This window comes from Pieris brassicae, chromosome 4, assembly GCF_905147105.1.
Source record: "Pieris brassicae chromosome 4, ilPieBrab1.1, whole genome shotgun sequence".
NCBI classification, from domain to species: domain Eukaryota; kingdom Metazoa; phylum Arthropoda; class Insecta; order Lepidoptera; family Pieridae; genus Pieris; species Pieris brassicae.
In genome coordinates, this window is record NC_059668.1 from 8,960,204 (window position 1) to 8,984,092 (window position 23,889).

Consider the following 23,889-nt stretch of genomic DNA (forward strand, 5'->3'; position numbering starts at 1 on the left):
TTTTCAAAATGTGTTTACATTTTACAGTTCAACTTTTTAACAAAGTTTAACAGAACTCAAAGCATATACGCAAACTTACATTAGGATATTATAATTGAAAAATTGTTTAATATGGACCCGCCATCGCCATGGAAAACACCAAATCAAGTTATGCAGATACATAAACTTAAAAAGCGGAAAAAAGCTTTACAGGTATGTTTATCGATAATATGTGTTATTTGTAGTAGTGTGACTATAAACTAATTATAGTTAAGTTTCCAATGAAATAAAACCAATAACAATTTTACAGGAACGTATGAAACAGTCCTCTAACTCGATTCCTACAGAAACAAGTTCAACAAGCAAATCATCAGTTAACTTAGATTTCTCTAGGATTCTTAACGGTGATAAGAGAAAAAATCCATTTTCCAAGTAAGTTCTTTTAATAAAATATGACCTTAATTAACCTTACATGCAGAGCACACAGTACCTGTGTAAAATGAATCTGCTTCACTCAAATAACTAGCCCACTATAACTTGGCTTACATTGTAAGCTTTAGGTGCTAACATCCATTTTAATAAAAGCAGAGGAGCCATGTAGAATATTATGTTGTCTCATTTTAAAATTATCCTGAATAATCTGAACATGTGTTCGGTACAGAAAAAGGTTTTATTTCATTATACTGCTTATATATATAATTTTATAATACAGGAATTTCATCTTAAACTATTCTTTATAGGACAGCTGCACAACAGAATAAAAAAGTAAAGTTAGAAGATACTATACAACTAGATATATCAAATGATAAAACTCTTTTTGCATTATTAAATTTACCTAAAGTAATTGAAAAATCACCACATGAAGTTGACACAGAAAAATTATCAACATTTTCCAATCTCCTACAAAAATTCACTGCTGAGCATACATTAGAAAATGTAAGTAATAGATTGTGTATTTTTATTAGTTGAAATAAATAATCAAAGACACTTATAAAGCTTTATTGAAGCTTTTGGCCACTGACCAGAAGTGTTTCCTACTAAATTCATTGTTATAATGTGTTGATTAATTCTGTTTTATTTATTATTTAACCACTTTTACACACTTCAATTTGTTCATACCATATTCATATCAATCCATGTTTTATATCTTTACTATTTATGCTTGCAGAAAGTAACAGAGAAGAAGTACAAGAAACTGCCAATAGACTGGGCTCTGAAAACAAAATTAAGACTTATGTCAGCTAAACCATTCCCATGGACAAATAAATTAAAAGCTAGTGAGGAAGCTTCAGGAATAACTGGGTATGGGTACTTTATAATATCTAGTGTTGAAAATTGAATAAAGATTGATTTTCAGGAAAAATATTTTTAAAACATATAACTTAAGATTATATTAATTTAATTTAGGAGTGACTACACTTACACTAAAAACTAATTTAAAATATTTATAATGCAGGTTTGTCCGATGCTTAGACACAACATCTTCATCTACATTAGACACATCACCGAGAGCTCGTTTTCATCAGACATGTTTATATTGGCAACATCCACACTTGCCTTGGTTAAATCTCTTTCCGCGGTCTGGCAGAGTTGCAGCCACCAGCTTCCTGGCTACCAATGAAGAAGTCAAGAAAGCCTTGCTTACAGAATGGACAGAAAGTTTTAGATCTCTGTTTCAGGTAACTTCCATAATCTCTGCATATTTATATGTACTCACTCATTCTTTCAGGAAAATAAAAAATATATTTTATTAAAAAAAAAAATTTCTTTTCAACAACAACAGCAAAGATAAAAAAAGAAAACCAACTTAAAACGCCTGAATGTTATATATTAATATTTTTGGGTGGATAACCTTGATAAAGCCAAATCTATCCGGTGTATCAGTCTAAAGTTCTCTATTTACCTTTTTGTATGGATTTGGTTTTACCAAATTGTCAATTCTTTTTTTAAATTTATTTATTTCACACGATAATAAAATAAATCATTAGAAAACCGCTATAATTAGTATTTATTTAACCATAGCAGTCTTGTTTAGTTTAGCGCGACAAATGCATATAAAAGTAGTTTTTTAATTTACTGTTTATGTTGTTGTAGCGTTAGGCTATCTGATATCTGACTGGCAAATACCTCAACATTCTCTCACCATATATGTTGTTTTCTCTCGATGTACAGAGCCGAACTTATGTTACAAACTAAGTCTCATCTGTTTTTTCTGAGTACATATTTTATATAAATATAATATAATTAAGGTATTGGTGATACCAGATACCAAGTCTGTTTAATTATAAATTATACTACTCATGATTTGTTATCACATCTTAATATTTAATTGTTTTGAACATTGCACAAAAATTTGTAATGTTGTTTTGTAAACTAAACTCTAACCAAATATTTTTATTACAGCTATTACGTGCACTACACTGCCCATATTTTTATGTCTGTGGCAACACATTTACATGTCTGTTCCTAGCAGCTGGAATCTGCGGAATGACTGAACCCACAGCTCTAATAGCACCCACAACTAGGGGCTTCCGACAGACCTTAAGGCAAGAAGGTAAAGGATAAGTTAAAAACCTAGAATTATGAATTTCTTATTATTATGAAGTTACCTAGACTTTTATTGACTTGTAGGAAAATAAATATTCTAGAATATGTCACTAAAATTAATAATATTGAAGCTTTTAGTTTATATTATAACAATTTCTTAAATATCTAAATGCTTTTTGAGCAGTGTGGCTACAGCGTGCGACTCTCATCTCTGAGGTCGTAGGTTCGATCCCCGGCTGTGCACCAATGGATTTTCTTTCTATGTGCGCATTTAACATTAGCTCGAACGGTGAAGGAAAACATCGTGAGGAAACCGGCTCGCCTTAGACCCAAAAAAGTCGACGGCGTGTGTCAGGCACAGAAGGCTGATCACCTACTTGCCTATTCGATTTACAAATGATCATGAAACATATACAGAAATCTGAGGCTCAGGCCTAAAAAGGTTGTAGTGCCATTGATTTTTTTTTTATTTTTGGATAAGATTACAATTCAAAATTACGATATATTGTAAATATCATGGATTATATTATATATTTAATTATAAATAAATTTACGGTCTCATTTCTTGTGTCAAACTAATGACGTAAGACGAAATATCTCCAAATTGAAACTTTTGTATGTGTATAGCGAATACATTCAAAATAAAAGCCGATCTGAAAAATTCTTCCATGATTGCTACAGTAATATAGTACATAGCGTACATTTTTTTACATATATAAAAATGTAAATGTGAAGCCGTGTCGGGACAAGCCGATAGAGTGTATGTAGAGTTTCAAATTTATTCTTTTTTCTCTATTTTACAAGAGTACCGAGAGTTTTTTACGTCGGCTTTTTCTCTTGGCCTACATCCTCTGTCTCCTTTGCCGATGAGTAGGGATGTCTACCGATGCAAATTAATAACTTGGAATAAGTGATACCTGTATCTTATACTCCATTTTTTTTTGTCTCCAATTTCTAGACGTGGAATACACGATGCCACTCAGGCCTGATCAAAAGAAGAAGATGAATACCTCAGAGGAAGATCGAAAGAATTCCTCCCACGATAGTTGTTATGACACAATGGACACCGGGGAACATGCTTCGGGGGATGAAGAGGATCCTCATGAGTTCCTTTCTCAAATGGGATTGGAAACTGATGAGATTAATAAGATAAATAATGCGCAGGTCAGTATTGCATTTTAAAAAAATATTTGTAATTTTGTGTATTAAATCAACTTTAGGCGTATTCTTCGACGTCTCTTGATTTTACTAACAATATATTTTTTTAACTTCTTTAATTATATTACCAACATATGACCTGGGGAGATCATATGTTATGTCAAAAATTAGTCAAAAATCTAGAATTGTATAGGAAAACACTTTATATTCAAAGATCTTCCTTCAAGAATTTTCAAAAATCGACTTACTATACATTCGGATAAAATGTATGTGTGTTTTAAGTGAATTATTAATATTAATTTGATAAAGTAATTATATATTTAAAAATGTAGTGTTAAAATAATATAAGAATTGACTTTTATAATATAATTGATAATGTAAATTCATTACGTGTGGCAGAATATATTGAGTTTAGCTTGTACTACCATAATATTTTAAATAAATAATTATTATTATCACCCCCTAAAACCTCAGAAACTTCACCTCTTCGTGGTATTGAATGACCGCAACTAGTATAATTATTTCTAGTCGAATTTTAATATAGGCTCGACTAGCACATACCGCAGAAAGCACAGTCGACAACGCAGCTGAGTCTTTAGTGGCTGTACGAGGCGCGGATGCGCAGGCCCTGTTTAATTTCCTCCTCAACTGCAAGTCTCTAGTCAGCCCCAATGGACCCTTTGCGGGGGTCCCGCCCACTTTATTATCTCCTACAGCCTTTCATGGAGGAACGCTGCAGTCTTTAAAGGTAATATTTATTTTATTTTAATTTATACATATATGAAAATTTTACCAGTTAAATTGTACCAATCTTGAACAGCATAGGACAGACACATTCAGATTCGAGACCTAAAAGTCCGGTGTTTGAGGTTTTTGTAGTGGGTGGGGTCTCGCTACCCCTCTGAATAGCAGAGGGATTTGAGTGTAGACCCAGCCCCACAGTCCCCGTTTCAAGCTCGATATCCTTGGCGGGGCCTGCGCAAGCGCATTTTCATCTCATACAAAAAAAAGCATTCTAATCGTGGAAGAATTTTTCAGATCGGCCTTTTTCACTCTCCCTCTCTCTCCCACTCACTCTCACTTTCAAATAACTTGACAAAAGATATTCGAAACGCAGATATTTCTCTATATATCTAACCTTAAAGCCAGATATAGCTCGCGCTAAGTAGCTGAATTTAATTATTCTGAAAATTATTATTTTACTCTAAATTATTAAATACAATGCGGAATTTTTATGTTTACTTTTTCATAAATATTTTATTAACCCTTTTATGTTACAGGTGAATTATATTAGGCGCGGAAAGAATTATTCTTCAATATATTTATAATTTTCAGGTCCGCGAAAACGTAATCCTATCAGATAGTAAAAAGTATTACTCAATAGAGTTGAAAGGTCCACTTCTGCCGACTGCTCTTCACTCAATATTCAGGGTCTTAAATACCACATCCAATGCTCAATACAGCGCCACTTTCGCACATCATCAGCCAACGCTGGCCTTCTCTTGGGCGGCAAAAGTTATTTCTGAGGGTAAGAGGTTATTATATTATAAGTACATATTGGACAACAAGCTTAATCGAGTTAGCATTATTAGTAAATAATTTCATTGATAATCCCAAAATTCAAAAGAAAAATTTCTTATAAGGCATTTTGTCTTTAAAGTCGTGTAGCCAGCATATGCATATTTTAATTCGTAAAATCAGACATATTTTTTTTTTATTCGACCTTACTTTTTCTAATGATACAGCATTTACCAAAACCGCCTTACAATACCTAATTCAAATATTTAAGGAGCAAAGCGAAATTTAAACAATATCAAACTACTTATAGGAAGTAGTTTGATATTGATTTTTATATTATAAAAACAGAAAGGTTGGCAACACTATATAATCTACAATTTCTTTAGTATCAATGGCTATTATATTTTTATAGATGAATCGACAAAAGAAAACGAGCCCAATCACTTCGCCAAAGCGTTTAACAAGGAAAACCTCTCAGACTGTGGTATAAGTGAAGATTTATTAACACATTTTTGTTCCTCTGAAGCAAATGGCATCCTTTCTTTAGATAGTGTTAAATATAATTCGGAAGATGATACGTTTACATGGTGATATATTTAGCTAGCAATAATAGAGGTTTACCTTGAGCACATTGCGGTAACTGACATTATTACTGATTTGACAGATGTTTGAGATATTTGAGAATTGACAATTGACATTTAATGGGTGTTTAGCCGCTGACACAAAATAAAATAAAACTATATATAAAAAAATATTGTTCCACCATGAAATTGAAAGAAGTTTTGTGACCATTTTCAGCAGAAATAGATTGACGTCATTGGACACTCATACCTGCCAAATATTTTAGCTAGAGATAAATATGATTTATTTTTATATATTTGAAAAATAATGTAGATGTAGCGATATTTCTTGACTTCCTTAAAAATTACGTCTCGTTGAGTAACTTCTGTACTTAGGTAATTTGTCAAGGTGACAATTGATATGCGCCACGAAAACTTAAACTAAAAAATTGTTGGTTTAAAATTAATGTGTGAATTTTCCCAATAAAATTTGTTTGATGTGTGTGTACAAAACTTACATATTTTTAAGAGATGCAACGCCTCTTTATATAATTCCTATTAGTTTAATTATATAATTAAACCGGGAAACAAATTTGTCGAATTGTAACCTTTCTTCAAGTTAATAAAAAATACCAGTAACTTTTATTATATCATAATTATCCACAACATGCAAAAATCAGTTTATATTTAAATATTTTTAATAATTAATCATTATATATAATTATTTTACGACTACCATGATTTTTGTTGATTGAATTTAAACCTTTCAAACAGTTCTTTACATTTTAGACACATTGTAAATACATATATTGATAAGACAGTGTTCTTGATATTAAATCAATTTATTATTAAGCTATTATTTATTTCGTGAATTAAATCTTTACATAAATGTGTTTTTTTAATTGTCTGGATAAATCATATTAATCATAAAATTTATAGATTATAAATATTGGATATATTTATAATCCATAAATTTTATGTCTCATAAGAAACAGAAACAGGTAAAATAAAACTTGAGTATACTATTATAATTGTTTATTAATTTTTTTCATTTTTGGTAAATCAAAAATAAAGTTTTCATAAGTCCACATATAACTTATGCATCAAGATTCATACACATAAGAGGAAATAAATAAATTCATGGATTCGGGATTCCATTTCAAAATGACCTTATCAAAATGTTACTTAACATAGCTGTACTAAATACTAATTATCACTTTCAAACCCAAGGTGGAACAGGAATCTTGGAAAGCTTATAACTAAAATATTCGTCTAAACGCGTTACACCAAAGGCTGAAACAAAAATTGTTTACATTAATAATGCATACATCCATCGATGCCCGGCGTAAACTTTATTTGCAAGGTACAGAAAGTAAAGCTGGCAACATTTTTTTTAGAGTAATGTTGTCTATGTTTGTCTTAGTAATGTCATTGAAGGAATTCACGAAAACATAAATATCCACTATTGACATATCGCATGAAAAGAAAAGTGGGAGATTGTAGTATACATCAGATCCTTAAAATGTCATAATTTTTTTAAATATATATAAGTTACATATTAACTAGTCCAGGTACTAGAATACCGCATGAACATGAATATATAAAAGACAAACCTGTTAACAGTGTTCAATATCCGGCAAGTACACTACGCGTGCTTATGATTTCTGCAACAAGAAAACACCAATTAGTCAAAGAGTGGACGACTCCCGTATGGCGAAATCCAATACATTTTTGACGTACAGGAGTACGAGTACGTATGAATAACAAGTACGTATTCATGGTAACAATTCATATATGTTATATTCAAGTAAATAACATTTTTATTTAATTATTTTGGGAGCAAGGCATATCGGTACTCACGTTGGAGGAGGGCGTGGCAGGTTGTCCGGGCACAGAGTACTGAGGCCGGAAGTTGGTGAAGTTGGCCGCCGTCGCAGCCGCTGAGAAACCTGGCAGTGTGCCCGTTTGGAAGCCCGCGGGGAACTGTGGCATTTGGCCTGGAACATTTAAATAAATTTCTCAATTACCTAAATTAATTTTTATATCATAAAGCACAACAAATATTCACTTTAAAAAAATCATTCAATACTGAGAGTAAGAAATATACTGACCTGCGGGTACTGGGTTCCCAGCAGTAGCGGCGAGTCGCGAAAGGATAGACCTCTCGGACATCTGGAGACGCTGGGCCACGGGAGGGATGCGAGCCAATGTGGCTGGCAGACGAGACACGTCTGACTTCATGTCTGAGAGGAGTTCCTCCAGCTGGTTCAATACCTGGAATTAATAATGCAACATAATATAATTATAATGTGCGCAATAATTGTTATAAGGGGAAAATAAAAACAATGAAAAATAAATGCTTTAAGATGTCTAAGATAAATTCTAAAATATAGAAATATAGCAATAGTTGTGTCGCTCTTGCAATGTTTTTGTATGTAGGCAACGGGTCTTTGATAGGGTTTGTTTAGATGCTTAAAATTAGTAACTGATCTAAATATATATATATATATTGGAGTTTTAAACAAACAAAAAAAAAACAGTATGTTTAGAATGGACTAACTAAAATAATAAAGGCTTTATGAAAGAGGTTTGAAAATCCGCCTTGGTCATAGATATTATTAAAAATACCTTATGCAACACGGCATTAGCAGGCTTGTTCCCAGCAAGAGATTCCTTGCTCAGGTGTTGGTGGGACTCTGCAAGGCATTCCACTTCGGCGAAGCGTGCGTTGAGCGACATGGCTGGGTGGTTCGGGTCCTGGGTCAGGTTGAGGTAAGCAGCACGGCGGAGTTGCTCCTCGATTACCAACGCTTGCTCTAGCAGCTGGAATTAAACATTTTGGCTTGTAAGTAATAATAATAGGTAGACACGGTCTAATCGACTAGAAAAACATAGACATAGAAATTTATTTTGATGATAGGAAACCCTACCCAACATTTCAGAGGATGCCAAAGGTTAAATTCAGTAATTTCAGTACATAAACATTATTAAGTAACACGTCAATTATTTGTTCAACTCTAGAAAAGAAGTTTATCTGTAATATTTAAACTGTCATAGTCTTGGAAACAACTTACTTTGAATCTTCTCGCCAAAAACTTATTCTTGATCTCAAGGAAGTTGCCTTTACCGACGTCCATCTTAAACGGCTCGTTAATGATGGCAAACCGTAGGTCATTTTGTATGTCTTGCCACCTTCCGTAACCGTGAGTGACAATACCGGCCAGAAGCCAGTAGTCGTGTCGTCTGTGCCATATTTCATATTCTCGACCCGGTGCCGCCGCCCTCTCCTCGTTCAACCACAACGTGTGAAGCTCTGTGAAACCTCCATCAGCGATGTTGAACATGAACTTGCGACGCTCTACCTTCAGATCCTCCTCCTCTTTCACGAGAACCACGTCATCGTCGTCCTCGTCCTTTTTCTCTTCTTTAGGTTTCTCAGAAGCTTCAGACTCTGCTTTCTCACTCTTCGCGTCGTCTTTCTTATCATCATCCTTTTCTTTCTCGTCTTTATCTTCTTTTTTGTCATCGGGTTTCTCCTCGTCTTTAGGTAATTCCTCGTCAACGGACATTCGTCTCTCCTCTTTAACTTCTTCCTTGATCTTAGTCTCTTTATCTTCGGTTTTAACTTCCTCCTTTATTTCGCTCGTGTCCATGACTTCTTCCTTTTCTTTGGCGTCTTTAACGTCAGGCTTTTCTTCTTTTATTTCTTCTTTGTCGTCCTTATCTGAGCTTCCAGGTGTAGGCGCTTGTCCCGATGCCTGAGCTGCCTGTGTCGGGGCAGGTGAAGGTGCGGCCGAAGCACTGGGAGTGGCAGAAGACGTTGCCGGACTAGGAGCTGAACTTTCTGCGCCTGCTATCTTAACAGGTTCTACCGGCTTCCTTATCAATTCTGGCATACTGTAATACCCATTTATGTGCTCAAATTCTTGTACTTTCTTTCTGATGAGACTCATAACACCAATTCGTGTCAAAACGTGTTGCCGTGAAAGGCTCTCTCTGGGCACGCCGTCTGCGAATGTTTCTGCATTATCTGCTCCCGGTTCACATAAATGCCGCATAAATAGCGATACATAGGCTTTGAAGTTTCTCTCAGATTTACCTCTCAAGTCTCTAACTAACCATTGCGAATTAAATGCATCTTGTGGTGGCATTCCGTAGCGCATGATTGCGTTGAGGAATGATTTTCTCTGTCTCGCGTTGAAGCCAAGTACTTCCATGTTCCCTCCGACCCTCGCAAGTAAAGGCGGAAGAGGTCTGTCTCTCTCTTCTCGTCTTTCGAGACGTCTCTTGCTTCTACGACTGAGATCACCATTGTCATTCTTTTCATCGAAGTCGTCATCTTCTTTGTCATCTTCGCTACCTTGCGAAAAGTCTGAATTGTAATCTGAACCATTTTCTTGCCATGTAGAATCTTCCCTGTTTTCTGTTTGAGCGACACTTCCGTCGTTATAGTTAACTTGTTTACGAACTCTTTTGCCTTTTCCGAGTGTTCTGGCTTGATCTTCCTGATGTTGTTCATAGTGATGTCTAAGCAGTTTAATCCAGTAGGCTGGGTCGGTGTTCTCGGCTTCTTGTTTAATAATTTCGGTATCCACTTCTTCCTCGTTATCGCCTTCTTTTGTAGAATAACTGGCCACTTTGAAAGAACTAAGATATTCGTTAGCCCACGATTCTTTCTGTTCAATACCTTCTTTGGAACGATCGAGCAACTCCCCTACAGCTCTGTCATCATAATGAATAGCCTCTTCTTTGCCTTCTTCTTCCTTAAACAATTCTTCAGTACCAAATCGTAAAATGTCATCTAATTCCTGTTTCGTAAAATTAGCTCCTTTTCCACCCATTCCAGGACGCACGACCAAGTGAGTCAACATCATCTTTCTCTTGGCCACCTGGGTTACTCTTTCTTCTACACTGTTACGCGTTACGAATCGATAAATCATAACTTTGTTGGCCTGACCGATACGGTGAGCTCGGGAGAACGCTTGGATATCGTTGTGAGGGTTCCAGTCAGAGTCGTAAATAATGACAGTGTCAGCGGTTGCCAAATTGATACCCAAACCACCGGCTCGGGTTGACAACAGGAAAACAAACTGCTGGGCACCAGGAGCATTGAACCTATCGATAGCCTCCTGACGTATCGTTCCCGTGATTCCACCGTCAATTCTTTCGTACTTGTATCCCTCTCCTTCTAAGAAGTCTTCCAAAATGTCCAACATTTTTGTCATCTGGGAGAAGATTAGCACTCTGTGTCCTTGTTCTTTAAGCTGCCTTAACATTTTCGACATAAGAACTAGTTTTCCCGATGCTTTCACCAAGGCCTGAGTGTCGTAATTACCGTGAGGGCCTAAAGGAGCCTCTTCGGCGGCAACGGGAAACAGGTAAGGGTGGTTACAACACTTCTTCAAATCCATCATAACGTTGAGTAGCGAAACTGTCTGACCGCCGCCCTTTGGATTTAGCGCTTCGTAGTTCCTTGTTAAGATGTACTTGTAGTATTTCTTTTGCATCGGAGATAACTCGACACGGACGATAAATTCTGATTTCGTAGGCATGTTCTTGAGTACATCGGCCTTGAGACGACGCAACATGTGCGGCCCGAGCATCTCGTGGAGCCTCTTCACCTGCTCTTCCTTTGATACGTCGGCGAATTCGTTTTGGAAGGCGGCTAAGTCGTTGAATTTATCTTTATTTAAGAAGTTGAGAAGATGGAAAAGTTCTTCAAGGTTATTTTGCAGGGGAGTACCGGTGAGGAGAAGTTTGTAGTTAATTTGATATCCAGCCAAAAGCCTGAAGAACTTCGACTGGTTACTCTTGAGTCTGTGAGCTTCGTCGACGACGAGGACGGCCCACTCTATGGAACCCAAACACGTGGAATCGATAGAGATCAGCTCGTAAGACGTCAGCAACACGTTGAATTTAACTTGGGACTTAATTTTCGAGGGTCTGCCACCTCTGTTGGCGCCATCGTCGAAAGTCAACTCGTTTTCACGTATAACCGCTCGAGAATCCTTATCACCGACGTACGTAATACAATACAAATCTGGAGCCCAAAGTTCGAATTCTCTCTCCCAGTTAATAATAGTAGATAATGGGACAGATACCAAGAAAGGGCCTTTACAGTGTCCTTCTTTAAACAGGGAGTTCAAGAATGTGACCGTTTGAATAGTTTTTCCGAGACCCATCTCATCGGCTAAGATGGTATCGATGCCTTGACCCCAAGAATATCTCAACCAGTTGAGACCCTCTAACTGGTAAGGATGCAGCTGCATTCCCGTTTCATAGACGTATGGCGGTTGATCTTCATATTTCTTATTCAAATTAGTGGTAGGTCGGTCTGGAGGCGGATTATATTTTCTACATCCCTTGCCCTGAACACCACTACTATTTTCATCATCGTCAGTGTTTTCTCTATTTTTGCTCTTTCTGCCGGCTTTTTTGCCCTTGCTGCCCTTAGACTTCCCCTCGGACGTAAAGTAGGCACGCATATCCTGGAAAATAAAAGTTGTTTATTAAAACCAATTAAATGTTAACATATATAGCTACTTTAGAATTTCGTTTCAGGGCGTCTTACCTGATAGTAGTCGACAGCGTTTTTCAAACCGGCAATATCCGCATGTTCAGATTCCCATGTACCCTGGTCATAAGAAAGATCTCGCCATTTCACCAAGTAGTATGTAGTGCCATCTCGGGATGTACGGTGGTTGATAACTCGATGGACAATCAGCCATTCAGGTTTGACACCATATCTGTAAAGCGTTTCATCGGTTTCATTATTATTTTATTTGAATTTAGCTTAAATATTAAAAGGCGGTGTTCAAGCTTTTCACGCAAGTTTTACCTGTAATACTGCTCATCCAACATTTTCTCATTCAAATCAGATTGTTGTACATGTCTACTAGTGCGTCTTCGTCCTTCTCGCTCCTCCATGCCTTCATCGAGCTTCGGTGGTTCTTCAGGGTCTGATTTACGCATGTAGTAGCGGTACATTAGTGGGTGGAACACGTCCAGCTATATTAAATACAATAATTAATTAATAAAAAACAATATTATACGGTCCCCTCTGGAAATGTAAATATATAACTCGGAAACTACTGAATCAGGAGCATAGCTGCACTCAGAGTTTTTTTAATTAGCATTAAATTAACTTGACATTAAAAGTTCTATTAAGCTGAATTTTTTTGGACAAACCTGTATCTCTGAAATCCAGCTACAATGCCAGTAGGATTTTTCGTGCCACTTTACGAAGAACTCTCTGGAGCGAGGCGCTTTAGACTTGCCGGTATGCTCCTTCCAACGCCATGTTAAAATCTTTGCCACTTTACCATCCATCGGTGGACACTGTAAGAACATGTAAGGTTTATTTGTATTATTTTATATGGTTGCCTTGGAGTGCGTTGGACCTATGACAAAAATTATACAGGTGCAAGAAATCACTTAATATACCAAAAGGATACTGATAAAGATTAGATCTGTTTGACATAAAGTAAGACAAAATTACGTTTATAAAATAAGTTAAATGTGTTTATTCATTAGTAACAATTTACGGGAAGCTTTTAAGTAAAAATACCTGTGTTAAGGTTCCCAGCTCTTCCATAACAATTTTTTTAACGCTTTTTACAATACGCGTGAGTGTGTGGGGACATGTTATTGAGTCTAATGTGTTAGGTCATGTTAGGTCTCTGAAGGTCTCAGAAGGTAGGAAGGTGTGTTCAAGCCAGTACTTTAATAGATTTTTTTAAATTATGGACAGTGAGTGCCTATTGAGTCTGGTTTTCAGATATGGTTTCTCATAATAGATTAATAATTGGATTTTTTTCATTACATTAATAACGTAAATATGCAAAATCTATAAGATCTAAGATTAATAATGAAAATTGTAAAACGATAAGGGTGAAAGTGACACTGATTCTAGAAAATTAATGAATAACATTAGTGGAGTAAAGCGTCATAATCAACCATTACCACAATTTACAGAAATCTGTTTAACTTTAAATAACCACACATATTTTCTTGTTAGAAACTAAGTTTTGATTTAAAATAAATAACCGCTGCATAATACAAAAAGGTACTCACACTGCAGCGCGGACATTTCCAATCTCCATCTGGTACTTCATCCAAAGGCGGGTTTAAACAGAATCGATGATATGCCGAAGGACACGAGTCACAACAGAGCAGTTCACCGCCATCTTTACATATCCTGAAATGATATTTATTAATTAATATTTAAAAATGTGGGTTTAAATCTATGTTCTGCGTCAACAAGTCAATGATTGGCTCCAAATATTTTCCTAATTATTTCCTAAGTATTCTTTTTACTGTATCTAAACGCGTTAAATATACAATATATACGTCGCAGCTTATTAATAATATTTCAATTAACAGCCTAGCCTTTTAACTAAACGGCGCCGTTTTTAAAGTAGTAGTAGTAGTTAAATGCTAGACTGTTAATTGAACGGCTTATTAAGCTAGTTGACTGCAGCATATAAAGAAGAAAAATAATATCGGCATTCACTATTTTGCCTGATATTTAAGTTAGACTGCTTTTATAGTTTGTTATTCGTTAAAACACATTTTATATTTATTTGAGTAATAAGTATTTGCTATTATTACTAACCTACAGAACTCCTGATGCTCATCATCATCATCCTGGTCCTGGGTACCTTCGGCCTCGCAATGAGGACAGGACCAGCGGCCTTCGGGAGTCTCCTCCAGCTCTGGTTCCAGACACACCAAATGGTATGCACGAGGGCAAGTGTCGCAGAGGATAATTTCACCACCTTGTTGACACACCTGAAAAAATATTTCATTATATATATTAAAATAATACAATGACTAAGTTTTTCTGTAGTTACTTACATCTTCTATCGTCAGCTAGATCCAGCTATTTAATATTTATGTAAGATGATTTTAGTTGTTTATTAGTCATTAAATTTTTTATTTTATTTTTAAAAACAAGCTTTCAAAATTATGCTTAAACAGATTAATGTGCAAATCTCTGTTTCATTTATTAAGAACACTATTTATTTATTTGCATTCTTTAAAATATTAGAATTACGTAAAGTACAAAATAAATAATTAAAACAATTGATGTCATAGAAAATGAAACTCAAGTATATTAAGAAACAAATATAAATATGAAAAACTGCTTTCATTGCCTCATTTACATCAAAATAATTTTTTTATTGGAAATGCTGTTTCTGATGGAATCGACGTGAGATTGCAATCATATTTTTTTATGTTCTTATAGAGTAAATTTAACGAAAAAACCCACGGACACCATGTATATATTATCAACCTATATTACTCTACATAACTTCAAGTCATATTACCTCACAATAATCTTGATGTTCATGTTCCCCTTCGGCACCATCTGGGAACTTGTTTGTTGTCTTCAATTTGTTCCTCTTCTTCTTAGTTTTGTTACCAATTTTCGTCTTCGCTTTCTTCTTGGGCTGCGGCTATAAATATTATGATGTTGAAAATTATTATTAATATACAATAAATGTACTCTAAGTTGAAATAATGAGTAATGACATGACACGCTTTTTACACTAGAAAGAAAATATATATAGTAAAACATCCTCACAGGCAAATTGGGATCCTCTTCTTTCGGTGGAGTGGTCTCTTCAGCCACACTGGGGGCAAGTTTGGGTTCATCCGCTTCCGCCAACATCTGTTCGAACTCGGCGTCGGAGTCAGAATTCGCCCCTGCGCTGTTCTCGTGGTCTTCTTCCTGTAATTATTTAATATTCAATTTTGAGTGAGATAATAATATATGTTTGTCAACCTAAGCACAATTATTAGTTCTTTTAATTCATAAAACGATTCTTATTTAATGGCAATGATAAAATACATGCTAAGCTTTGGTCAAAACAGAATTTATCTGCACTAATAATGAACTGGATTATTAGGAGTTCTGGGTTAGATCTCGAACACTAAACCAAACGAGAAACTAAATGTTATCAATGAAACAAAGACAGAAATGTGTTAGGGGCCGTAGCCCATTGCAAGCTTATGTATGGGACTGAAAATAAGAACGCATACACTGAAATATTTAAGGAAAGTATATACAGTGTAACGTCCCTCAATTTAACGACGACCTCCCTAAAGCGTCGAAATCAATTGGCTTTGCTTGATTAAACTTGTCTTTCATACAATGAACTTCCATATACTCTACATAGCATTACACCCACTCTCAATAATAACAAAAATTGAGTAATAAAGTAATTTTTAAGTTGCCACAATTAGTAAAAACTACGCAGCTGTGTACGCTGTTTTGTCGCTTTATTATCCTAGCCTGCAATTAACTCGACTGTCGGCATCATGCATACAAACTTTCTAAGAAATTCGTTCTTTTGTTTACAAATTGGGATTGCTTGCACAAGTAGACTGTTATTGACCAAGACTAATCAGTAGGAGTCATGGATCATCTTTACGTTTTTCTTCTCTTTATTTAACGACAACTCTATAACGCCATAAAATGCACAGTACCATCAGTGTCTTTATATAGAGTTTACACAGTACAAAAAATTTATGTATGAATACTGTCTATTTTGTAGGACATTTATTTATTAAATATTTTTAATTAAAACCACTTACGCTGCTTGTCCGTTTGCGTTTGCTGAACTTAATTTTGAGCGTAGGTACTTTAGGCTTGCGACCCGGCTTTCCTCTAGGCGTGGACGTATTGCCATGTTTTGGCTTCCTGCCGCGTTTACGTGGCGCTGGTGTGCTCTCATCACTGATCATGTCGTCTTCTTCCTCTTCTGGCTCGTCTATCGAGTCTTCTATCAGCTGTAAATATCGCATAGTTATTTATACATACGAAAGAGTTCTTTTGATTGCTGTTCAAGAACTTTGTTAAGGTAAATTAGTTGACTAATTAAATTATCGTTAACACTTTATATATATAATCAATGGCGCTACGCTTTCCTCACGATGTTTTCCTTCACCGATCGAGCTTAAAATGTGCACATAGAAAGAAAATCCATTGGTGCACAGCCGGGGATCGAACCTACGACCTCAGGGATGACAGTCGCACGCTGAAGCCACTAGGCAAACACTGATCTAACACTTTCTAAACTTTTTAAATAAGTTACCTTTTCTCTAGGCGGACGTCCACTCCTCTTAGGCGCGTAATCTGAGGCCGTTGAAGTGTTTGTATTTTCTTCAGAACCACCAATATTCTGATTATTTCCTCCGTCCAAGTGAGGGTTTGTCTCACAAAAAAGTCGCCACTTTGCTGCGACCAACATCATCAGTTTTGAAACTGGTACCTAAAAAGGTTAATGTCGTACCAAATTATAAGACTGGGGCAGTATATATCGTGTATTATTGGTTAATTGATGATTAAAAAAAAAACTTTTATGATCAAAGAAACAAACTTATACCTTTCAAGGCGTGACATACTCGCCAATTCGTAAATACCGTTGATTTTTGTAAAGGTGAAGACTTGTAACAATAACTAAAACGTCGAGTTACTTTAAGGCTGTTGAATAACGATTTGATAATGACGTTTTAAATCGTAATTATATTAGTATATATCTAGTTCCGTCCGTTCAAAATACAAGGTACGTCAAGGTAAAGATTCTCAAAAGTCTAGTTCTGTAGCCTAACCTAGCCTGTAGATATCTTAAGAATGCAAAAAATACGGATTGGTGAATTTTAAATAATTAAATTTCCATGTAAAGAGAAGGTTAACTATAACCTAAAAGTGAGATTCATTGTCGAGACAGTGCTAAGCTTAAATCATATGTAAAGAACCTAATCGATTTGATATACGTCATCCTTACCGCTATGTCTCGACTTTAAATCGCGTTAGTGGCAACACTTTTTGTAGCATTCTATTAATAATAATAATAGTACGGCTCTATTTAAATACAAAAACATGGAGAGAGCAGTTTATGGAAGTGCTGGTGTGTGGCAGAATCTAAATCAAGTCACTACAAATTAACAAATTGTGCACTAAAGATTCAATGATAAGCTAAAAGTCGGCGATGGTCTTTAATTCTCAGTAGTGAGTTCAATTATTTAGATAATCAGACTAAAAAACAGGCAAGAATGTAAATAATATGTAAAGCTAATTTTCTTTTAATTTCAGTGAAAACTGCATACTAATCCCAATTAATACAAAGTCTTGGATATACTATAAATCTGAAGAAACCATTTCCCGCTTTATTGATAGTGTAAACCTTCTTAATTGTAATATTCTATAGTATTTTGTTCTTAATTGTAATATTCTATAGTATTTTGTTGATAATACAACTTCAATCTTACCTTTGGATTCTCCTTAACAATAAATGGTCGCACATGCTGCTGGAATAGCTTATAACTGGTTAAGTTTTCGAGATCTGCATCTGAATACTGAATGTCTACATCTGTGAGACCAAATGATGAACACACTTCTTCCACGGTGGGCATACCTGGCAAAGGGCATCCAATAATTTCAATAATTAAAAAAAAGCAGAAACAAATAACGTCTTTCCCTAAGATGTAGAATCGAGACTTAGCTCAAAGAGTCCCATATGACAAAAAACATTACATTTGACATATTAGTATCTGTATTAATTAATTGATATCAGTGTCTTGATCATGCGACATGCCTCTGTTGCATTTAAACTTGAAGCAATTATTGCTTTGCCAGGAATAAAAACTTTAGTTATATAGACTGCATGTTCAATTATTATGATATTTCTTCTATACTGTAATATTAAACATTAAATTATTAACCTCCCCTTACAGATATTTGAAGTCTGTAAAAAATATGTAATTATTTTCCCAAATCAGAAAAACTAAATTCCAAGAAACCTTCTTCCTCATAAATGCAAATTTTAAGTAATTTGAAACCTCACAACAAAAAATAAAAATTAGTGTAAAATACAATTACAAATTACTGAAAACCATGTATTTTTGATGAGGTATAATACTAATATATTCATACCTGATCCTGAATCAGAAGCAACTGGAGTTGATGTGTTGTGCTTGCTTCCACGCCCCTTGCGTGATTTCTTGCTGGATGAAACTGCACTCAATGCATAGTCACTGTCACCTTCAGCCTCCATTTCCATACCAAAATCTTCATCCTAAGGGAGGGTAAGTATTTAAAATATTATTATTTTTTTATCAGATACAAAAACAAATTGATTACATTATTAACAGTCTTACAGTCGTATTCAACAATCAAATTGATTAGCAAAGCACTATTATTTTTGCTGTAATTTACAATGTGTAGTACATTTTAAAAGGGTTCCAGGTTCAAAAAGGAATATTTAAATATTAAACACAGCACCACTGTCATCATATTTATTAGCCAAACACATGCTACCCATATTTAAAGTCTTAAAAGCGTGTACATAACCAGAAAACTTACTTCTTCACTCTCATTCTTTCGCTTCTTTTTCTTCTTTCTTCCTTTCTTTTCTTCACCCCTTGCTTTTCTTTTCTTTCCCTTTTTCTTCTTTCTCCCATCTTCTGGAGAATAGTCATCATCCTCCTTACACAAAAAAATTCATTTACACTTGTGACTAAAATACAAGAATAAAAAAAATGGTTTTGAATTGTTTGCACATATAATAAAATTTTACCTCATCACTTTTTAATAACAGTGTGTACTACTGTGATGTCAAAGAATTGTGTTGTCTGCCTGACTTTTGTTTTTTGATATTACACAATCATTTCACAAAATGTTAGTGTTAGTGTCTATATAGTAATATAAAATAAATTGATACATTATAATTGGGGTTACTATTTATAAAACAAATTAAAATTTGATTGTTCCCTTCTAATATAACAAATGTTCCCAACTAGCCAATAATATAAAACCAAGAGTTATTTAAAATATATTATTTAAGTTCAGGTGTTCCTTATCAATATTATTATATATTAATATACCTTCATGAAGGTATCTCTTCTGGATCTAAAAATTTGTCCAGAAATTGATTTATCATTTAGAACTATAGTGCAATAGTTTAAAATGTTACCTTTGGTGGAGCTTCATCACTTTCTGCAGAGTTCTCATTCTGGCCTTCACCTTCTTCTACATCTTCGTCCCCTGTAAAGTTAATTCACCTTTACCACTCATAATATAACCAATATTTCACTTATCTTGTATAACACCTTTAAAGCTTTTTTTAATTTCGCAAATATCATACTGCCACCGGTAAGGTCACTAATCCCTTTGTTTGGCGGCGTCCATTTTGTTAAGTAGTAATGAGGGGATAATGCATGTTCTTTTCTGTCACAAGTGCCACATACAAATATTTACAAATGAACCACAATCATTATACCATAACAAGACTTGAATACGCGAAAATATTACCCATCATGGACCATTAGAATTATTTAGAAGAGTTAGAATCCAGTCGAAAATTTTTCAAATTTTAATTGCATACCGCAGGTAAACAGATGATACCGCTATTCACATTTTAGCTATGACATGCTAGAAATTCATCGTTTACCTGCAAAAGAACCATCTACTTCTTCGTCTGATGCCATTTAAATCACGATTTAACACAATTTAAAACTTTAATAAAAATTTTAACCGCAGAAAGGCAAAGGACGCGCAGTTTTTGCGACAAATGGTTTAATTAATACAGAAATTGATGCCGCCGTCACTACGATGAACTAGCGTAGCTAAGAATGAGATAAAAGATAACTTTTCTCGCTCATTCAAACGAACATTCTATGGCACATTGACTTGTTATTTTTATCAATACTAAGATAAAAGATGGCGTTCTTAAGATTTTTTTGTTTGTTGCCAGATGAAAGTGACATTGATTATACTTTTCTAATTAATCAAAAATATAATTATTTAATTTCATATTTTTTAGTATCATAATATAGTAAATTATAAACTCAAATTTTATTGGTTTTATTGTGCTGATTGCTTTGTGTTGCCCACTTTCAATTACTATTTTATTTAATTTTTCGGAACTTTTAATGAAAGGTTTCATTAAAAGCTTTCAAGACAACTACTTAGAAATAAGAAAAGACTTTTGAAATTATTACAAAGGCTTTTTAGTAATTGTAATAAATCCCAGCAAATTAAGAAATAAGAATGAAATCAGCTAAATGAAACGGTTTTCGGTCACAGTATAATAACAATATTAATAAATCTAATAGTAGATTATCTTGTCGAAGAACAGAGAGTACGAAGCAGAGTATCCTTATCTAAATTCCTACATCCAAACAAATAGAATCATCACTCCATAGCGTTGTCTCGCATAGGCAACTCACAGAGTTTAATTAAATTAAATTGTCGATAAAAAATGTCAAGATTATCAACACTACTAACTAGCCCGGAATAAAGTAAATAAGTTGACGCATTAAGAACTGCACTGAACAGGCTTCGTCTTTAATCATATTTATCTGTCTGTCTCGCTCGCTCTTGCAGATCAAATAGAGAGGCGTTCCTTAGGTCTTCTCTCTTTTATGTTATTGTATCAATTTTCGCTTCTTTAATATTTTCAGCGTACTGGGTATTTTTGTAATTTTCGTGATAACATTGTGATTTCACTTTTTTTAATATTATGGCAATCGTTTAAACTTTATGCCAGTTTCAAGTGATTTAGGAGTCCTCGACGATTTCAATATTTTATCTGTGGACTATGCTGTAGACTATGGTCAAGTTGTTATCCGAAACGCGAAAACTAAAGAGCGTAGGCCGTTGAATGCATCATATTATATGCTCGGGAGTGAAAACTTTATTATTAAATTAGTGTACTAAATCAAATTTAAAATTTTGTTAATATATCGTGAAAATAAGTAGCTATTATTTTTAATAATCTAATAATTGTCCTCGTTTGATTTTATATAATATAAAAGACGTTATTGAGCATTAATTAAATTACTGTGGTCCGTGTCTTTTCTCGTTTATAAACATGAATGCTCTTTTGGACTACGGTTCATCATCAAATGATTCCGATACCTCTGACAGCAGTGACGATGAAAAGTATGTAAAAGCTTATAATACTTTATTCTATTGTGTTCTATGGTATCGTAGTTTTAAAGTATTTTTAAGGTCAAACTAACAACAAAGTATAAGAATGATTTACGGAAATTTGAGGATATAGTTTACTTGTTCTGTACTCCTTAGTTTCACATAAATATATAAACATTTACATTGTTAAATAAATATTCTATTAATGTAGAAATCAATCTTATAAAATATTAAATTCCCAGGGCATTGTTTTATTTATTATTTTGCTACATTTTCAGGACCCTAAATGAAGAAACTAAAGATGTTGAAAAACCAAAACTGCCAAAACCAACATTGGGTGAGAACAGTCTTCAAACATCAGTATTTGCAAACCCGTTTGCACAAGCAGAAATGGCCAAAGCAGCTATCTTGGAGAAGCATGTAAAAATGGTATATGTTGACTGTCCATATTCTTTTATTTAACTTTCAATAAAGATAATAGAGTTAATATTTAATCTGTGTCCATTATCTTTAATACTCACAATTCTAGTCTATTCTGAATCTGCCAAACTAATTTCATTACTTATTACTCTGAATAATTACCAAAACAAAAAACAAACTAAACCAAAAAAGAGGTTTTAATTTTTGTTGGCCCAAAAGTGTGTCCAATTTTATATACAATCGTCAAGTACATAGGCCATAACTGTTAAGGTTCCAGGTAGAGATAATATGCAAATGATCAATGGAAAGAAAATCTGCTGGAATTTTCGCAAGGGTAGATGCAGATTCGGACACAATTGCAAATATGCCCATGATTCTGACCTACAAAAGACTACCGAAGAGTTAGAAGCTGAAAAACAGGTATATGATAGACCTCTTCCTTAAAAAAAATTTACCAATTTATTTCAAATCGTGACTACTTATTTCATTTAATCATTGACTTCGGTAATAGTTATATTCGATGTTGCCTCTGAGGACGGTATTACTGTGACAATTCATATAGCGAGGCGACGCATGCCGTGCCAGAAATCGGTTTTACGTCCGGCTATAGATGTTTCACATCAAAAAACTAAGTCTTTGGTTTATTAATGTTGTACTTACTTCTTATTAATGTAATTACTATGGTTTTATTTTTTACTTCACTATTTTTATAAGACTATCAATAAGTAGTAAAATTTCACACCACCACAGTAAAGGCATAATTGTTTGCTGGGATCAAAAATGCTCCCTAAATATAATGAATAATCAAAGTTAGCACTAAGTCTGTGACCCATATTCTATAACATCACTCAAACTTAAGTCTTGCTTTCAAGAGCTGTTAAGTAATTTTTTCTAATTACACTTTAACATAAAGACTATGCTTAAGCTTGTTATGATGAAAATTATAAGTGTGTCTTTATGTAAAATGTTCCTATTCTTTTTATTAAACAGTAATTTAAACATTAAATTTTTCAGAAATTAAAAACTGTTGTATGTGAAGGGAGTGGAACAATGACATGCACAGTTCCACCAGAAATTGAAAAAGAGGCCGTCAACTCAACTGATGACAGCATATGGGAAGGAGGTGTTAGAAAAAAGAAAAGGCGGCCAGGCTTAAGTGCAGGTCTTGTGCCCAGTCAAAAGGTTATTAAAATGTATAAGGAGCAAAAGATAAAGAATTCATTTAAGTAAATAACAAAAAAAAAATTTTTTGTTTTACTAGTAGCCCATTTTATTATAATCAAAACTGAGTTTCTTATTTCTTCAAAACCAGTGGTGCATCTGTTTCTAATTGGGTCTAAAGCATGTGTTCCTTACAAAAGTCTTCATTCAATTGTTAAATCCACATATACAAATAAAAGTCTATTGGTGCCGCACGAGGGAGCAGCGAAAGGCGCATGCTCAGGTCACTGGGCCAACATTTCTCTCTAGTATGGGAGCCCACAATACTAAATAGGGATTTAATCTAGCGGTAGAGATGCGAAGCTTAGATATAAAAGTGTTGTATAATGTTTTCATGTTCCCCCCACATGAGACTAGATTTCAAATCGTAAGATTATATATTTCCTTCAAAAAAATCACACTCGAGAATGTCAGGATGACGTTTTTTACTACATTTAAGCCCTCTCCTTCCTCCTTCCTTGATGAAATATACACTTTTTAATTTTAACTCGCTCTACCTTAATCTGCAGTGAATCTATCGAGAATTTCTGATAATTATTTTTTTAAACT

At 34.4% G+C, this 23,889-nt stretch overlaps 3 protein-coding genes across 3 annotated transcripts; 2 read left to right on the forward strand and 1 right to left on the reverse strand.

Moving 5' to 3' along the window:
- The first annotated feature begins 23 nt into the window (after positions 1–23).
- LOC123708935 (protein downstream neighbor of son homolog) lies at positions 24–6,436 on the forward strand. Its single transcript, XM_045659956.1, has 10 exons — positions 24–192; positions 290–411; positions 720–915; positions 1,148–1,281; positions 1,436–1,658; positions 2,383–2,533; positions 3,485–3,690; positions 4,229–4,432; positions 5,020–5,212; positions 5,615–6,436. Exons 1-10 carry the CDS (start codon positions 112–114, stop codon positions 5,791–5,793), a joined length of 1,689 nt encoding a protein of 562 aa, XP_045515912.1. The 5' UTR covers positions 24–111; the 3' UTR covers positions 5,794–6,436.
- A 346-nt stretch (positions 6,437–6,782) lies between these two features.
- On the reverse strand, positions 6,783–20,430 carry LOC123707940 (chromodomain-helicase-DNA-binding protein Mi-2 homolog). Its single transcript, XM_045658266.1, has 20 exons — positions 20,219–20,430; positions 19,742–19,812; positions 19,132–19,254; positions 18,703–18,844; positions 18,039–18,184; positions 16,862–17,038; positions 16,362–16,556; positions 15,349–15,495; positions 15,092–15,220; positions 14,377–14,552; positions 13,836–13,959; positions 12,951–13,100; positions 12,601–12,770; positions 12,334–12,508; positions 8,837–12,250; positions 8,391–8,585; positions 7,874–8,036; positions 7,623–7,759; positions 7,376–7,426; positions 6,783–7,055 (listed from the first exon to the last, which is right to left on the reverse strand). The coding sequence occupies exons 1-19, from the start codon at positions 20,253–20,255 to the stop codon at positions 7,418–7,420; spliced, it is 5,880 nt and encodes a 1,959-aa protein (XP_045514222.1). The 5' UTR covers positions 20,256–20,430; the 3' UTR covers positions 6,783–7,055; positions 7,376–7,417.
- Positions 20,431–21,408: 978 nt separating this feature from the next.
- Positions 21,409–23,361, forward strand: LOC123707937. The gene is made up of 4 exons (XM_045658260.1): positions 21,409–21,711; positions 21,978–22,128; positions 22,390–22,539; positions 23,134–23,361. The coding sequence occupies exons 1-4, from the start codon at positions 21,641–21,643 to the stop codon at positions 23,347–23,349; spliced, it is 588 nt and encodes a 195-aa protein (XP_045514216.1). The 5' UTR covers positions 21,409–21,640; the 3' UTR covers positions 23,350–23,361.
- The last annotated feature ends 528 nt before the right edge of the window (positions 23,362–23,889 follow it).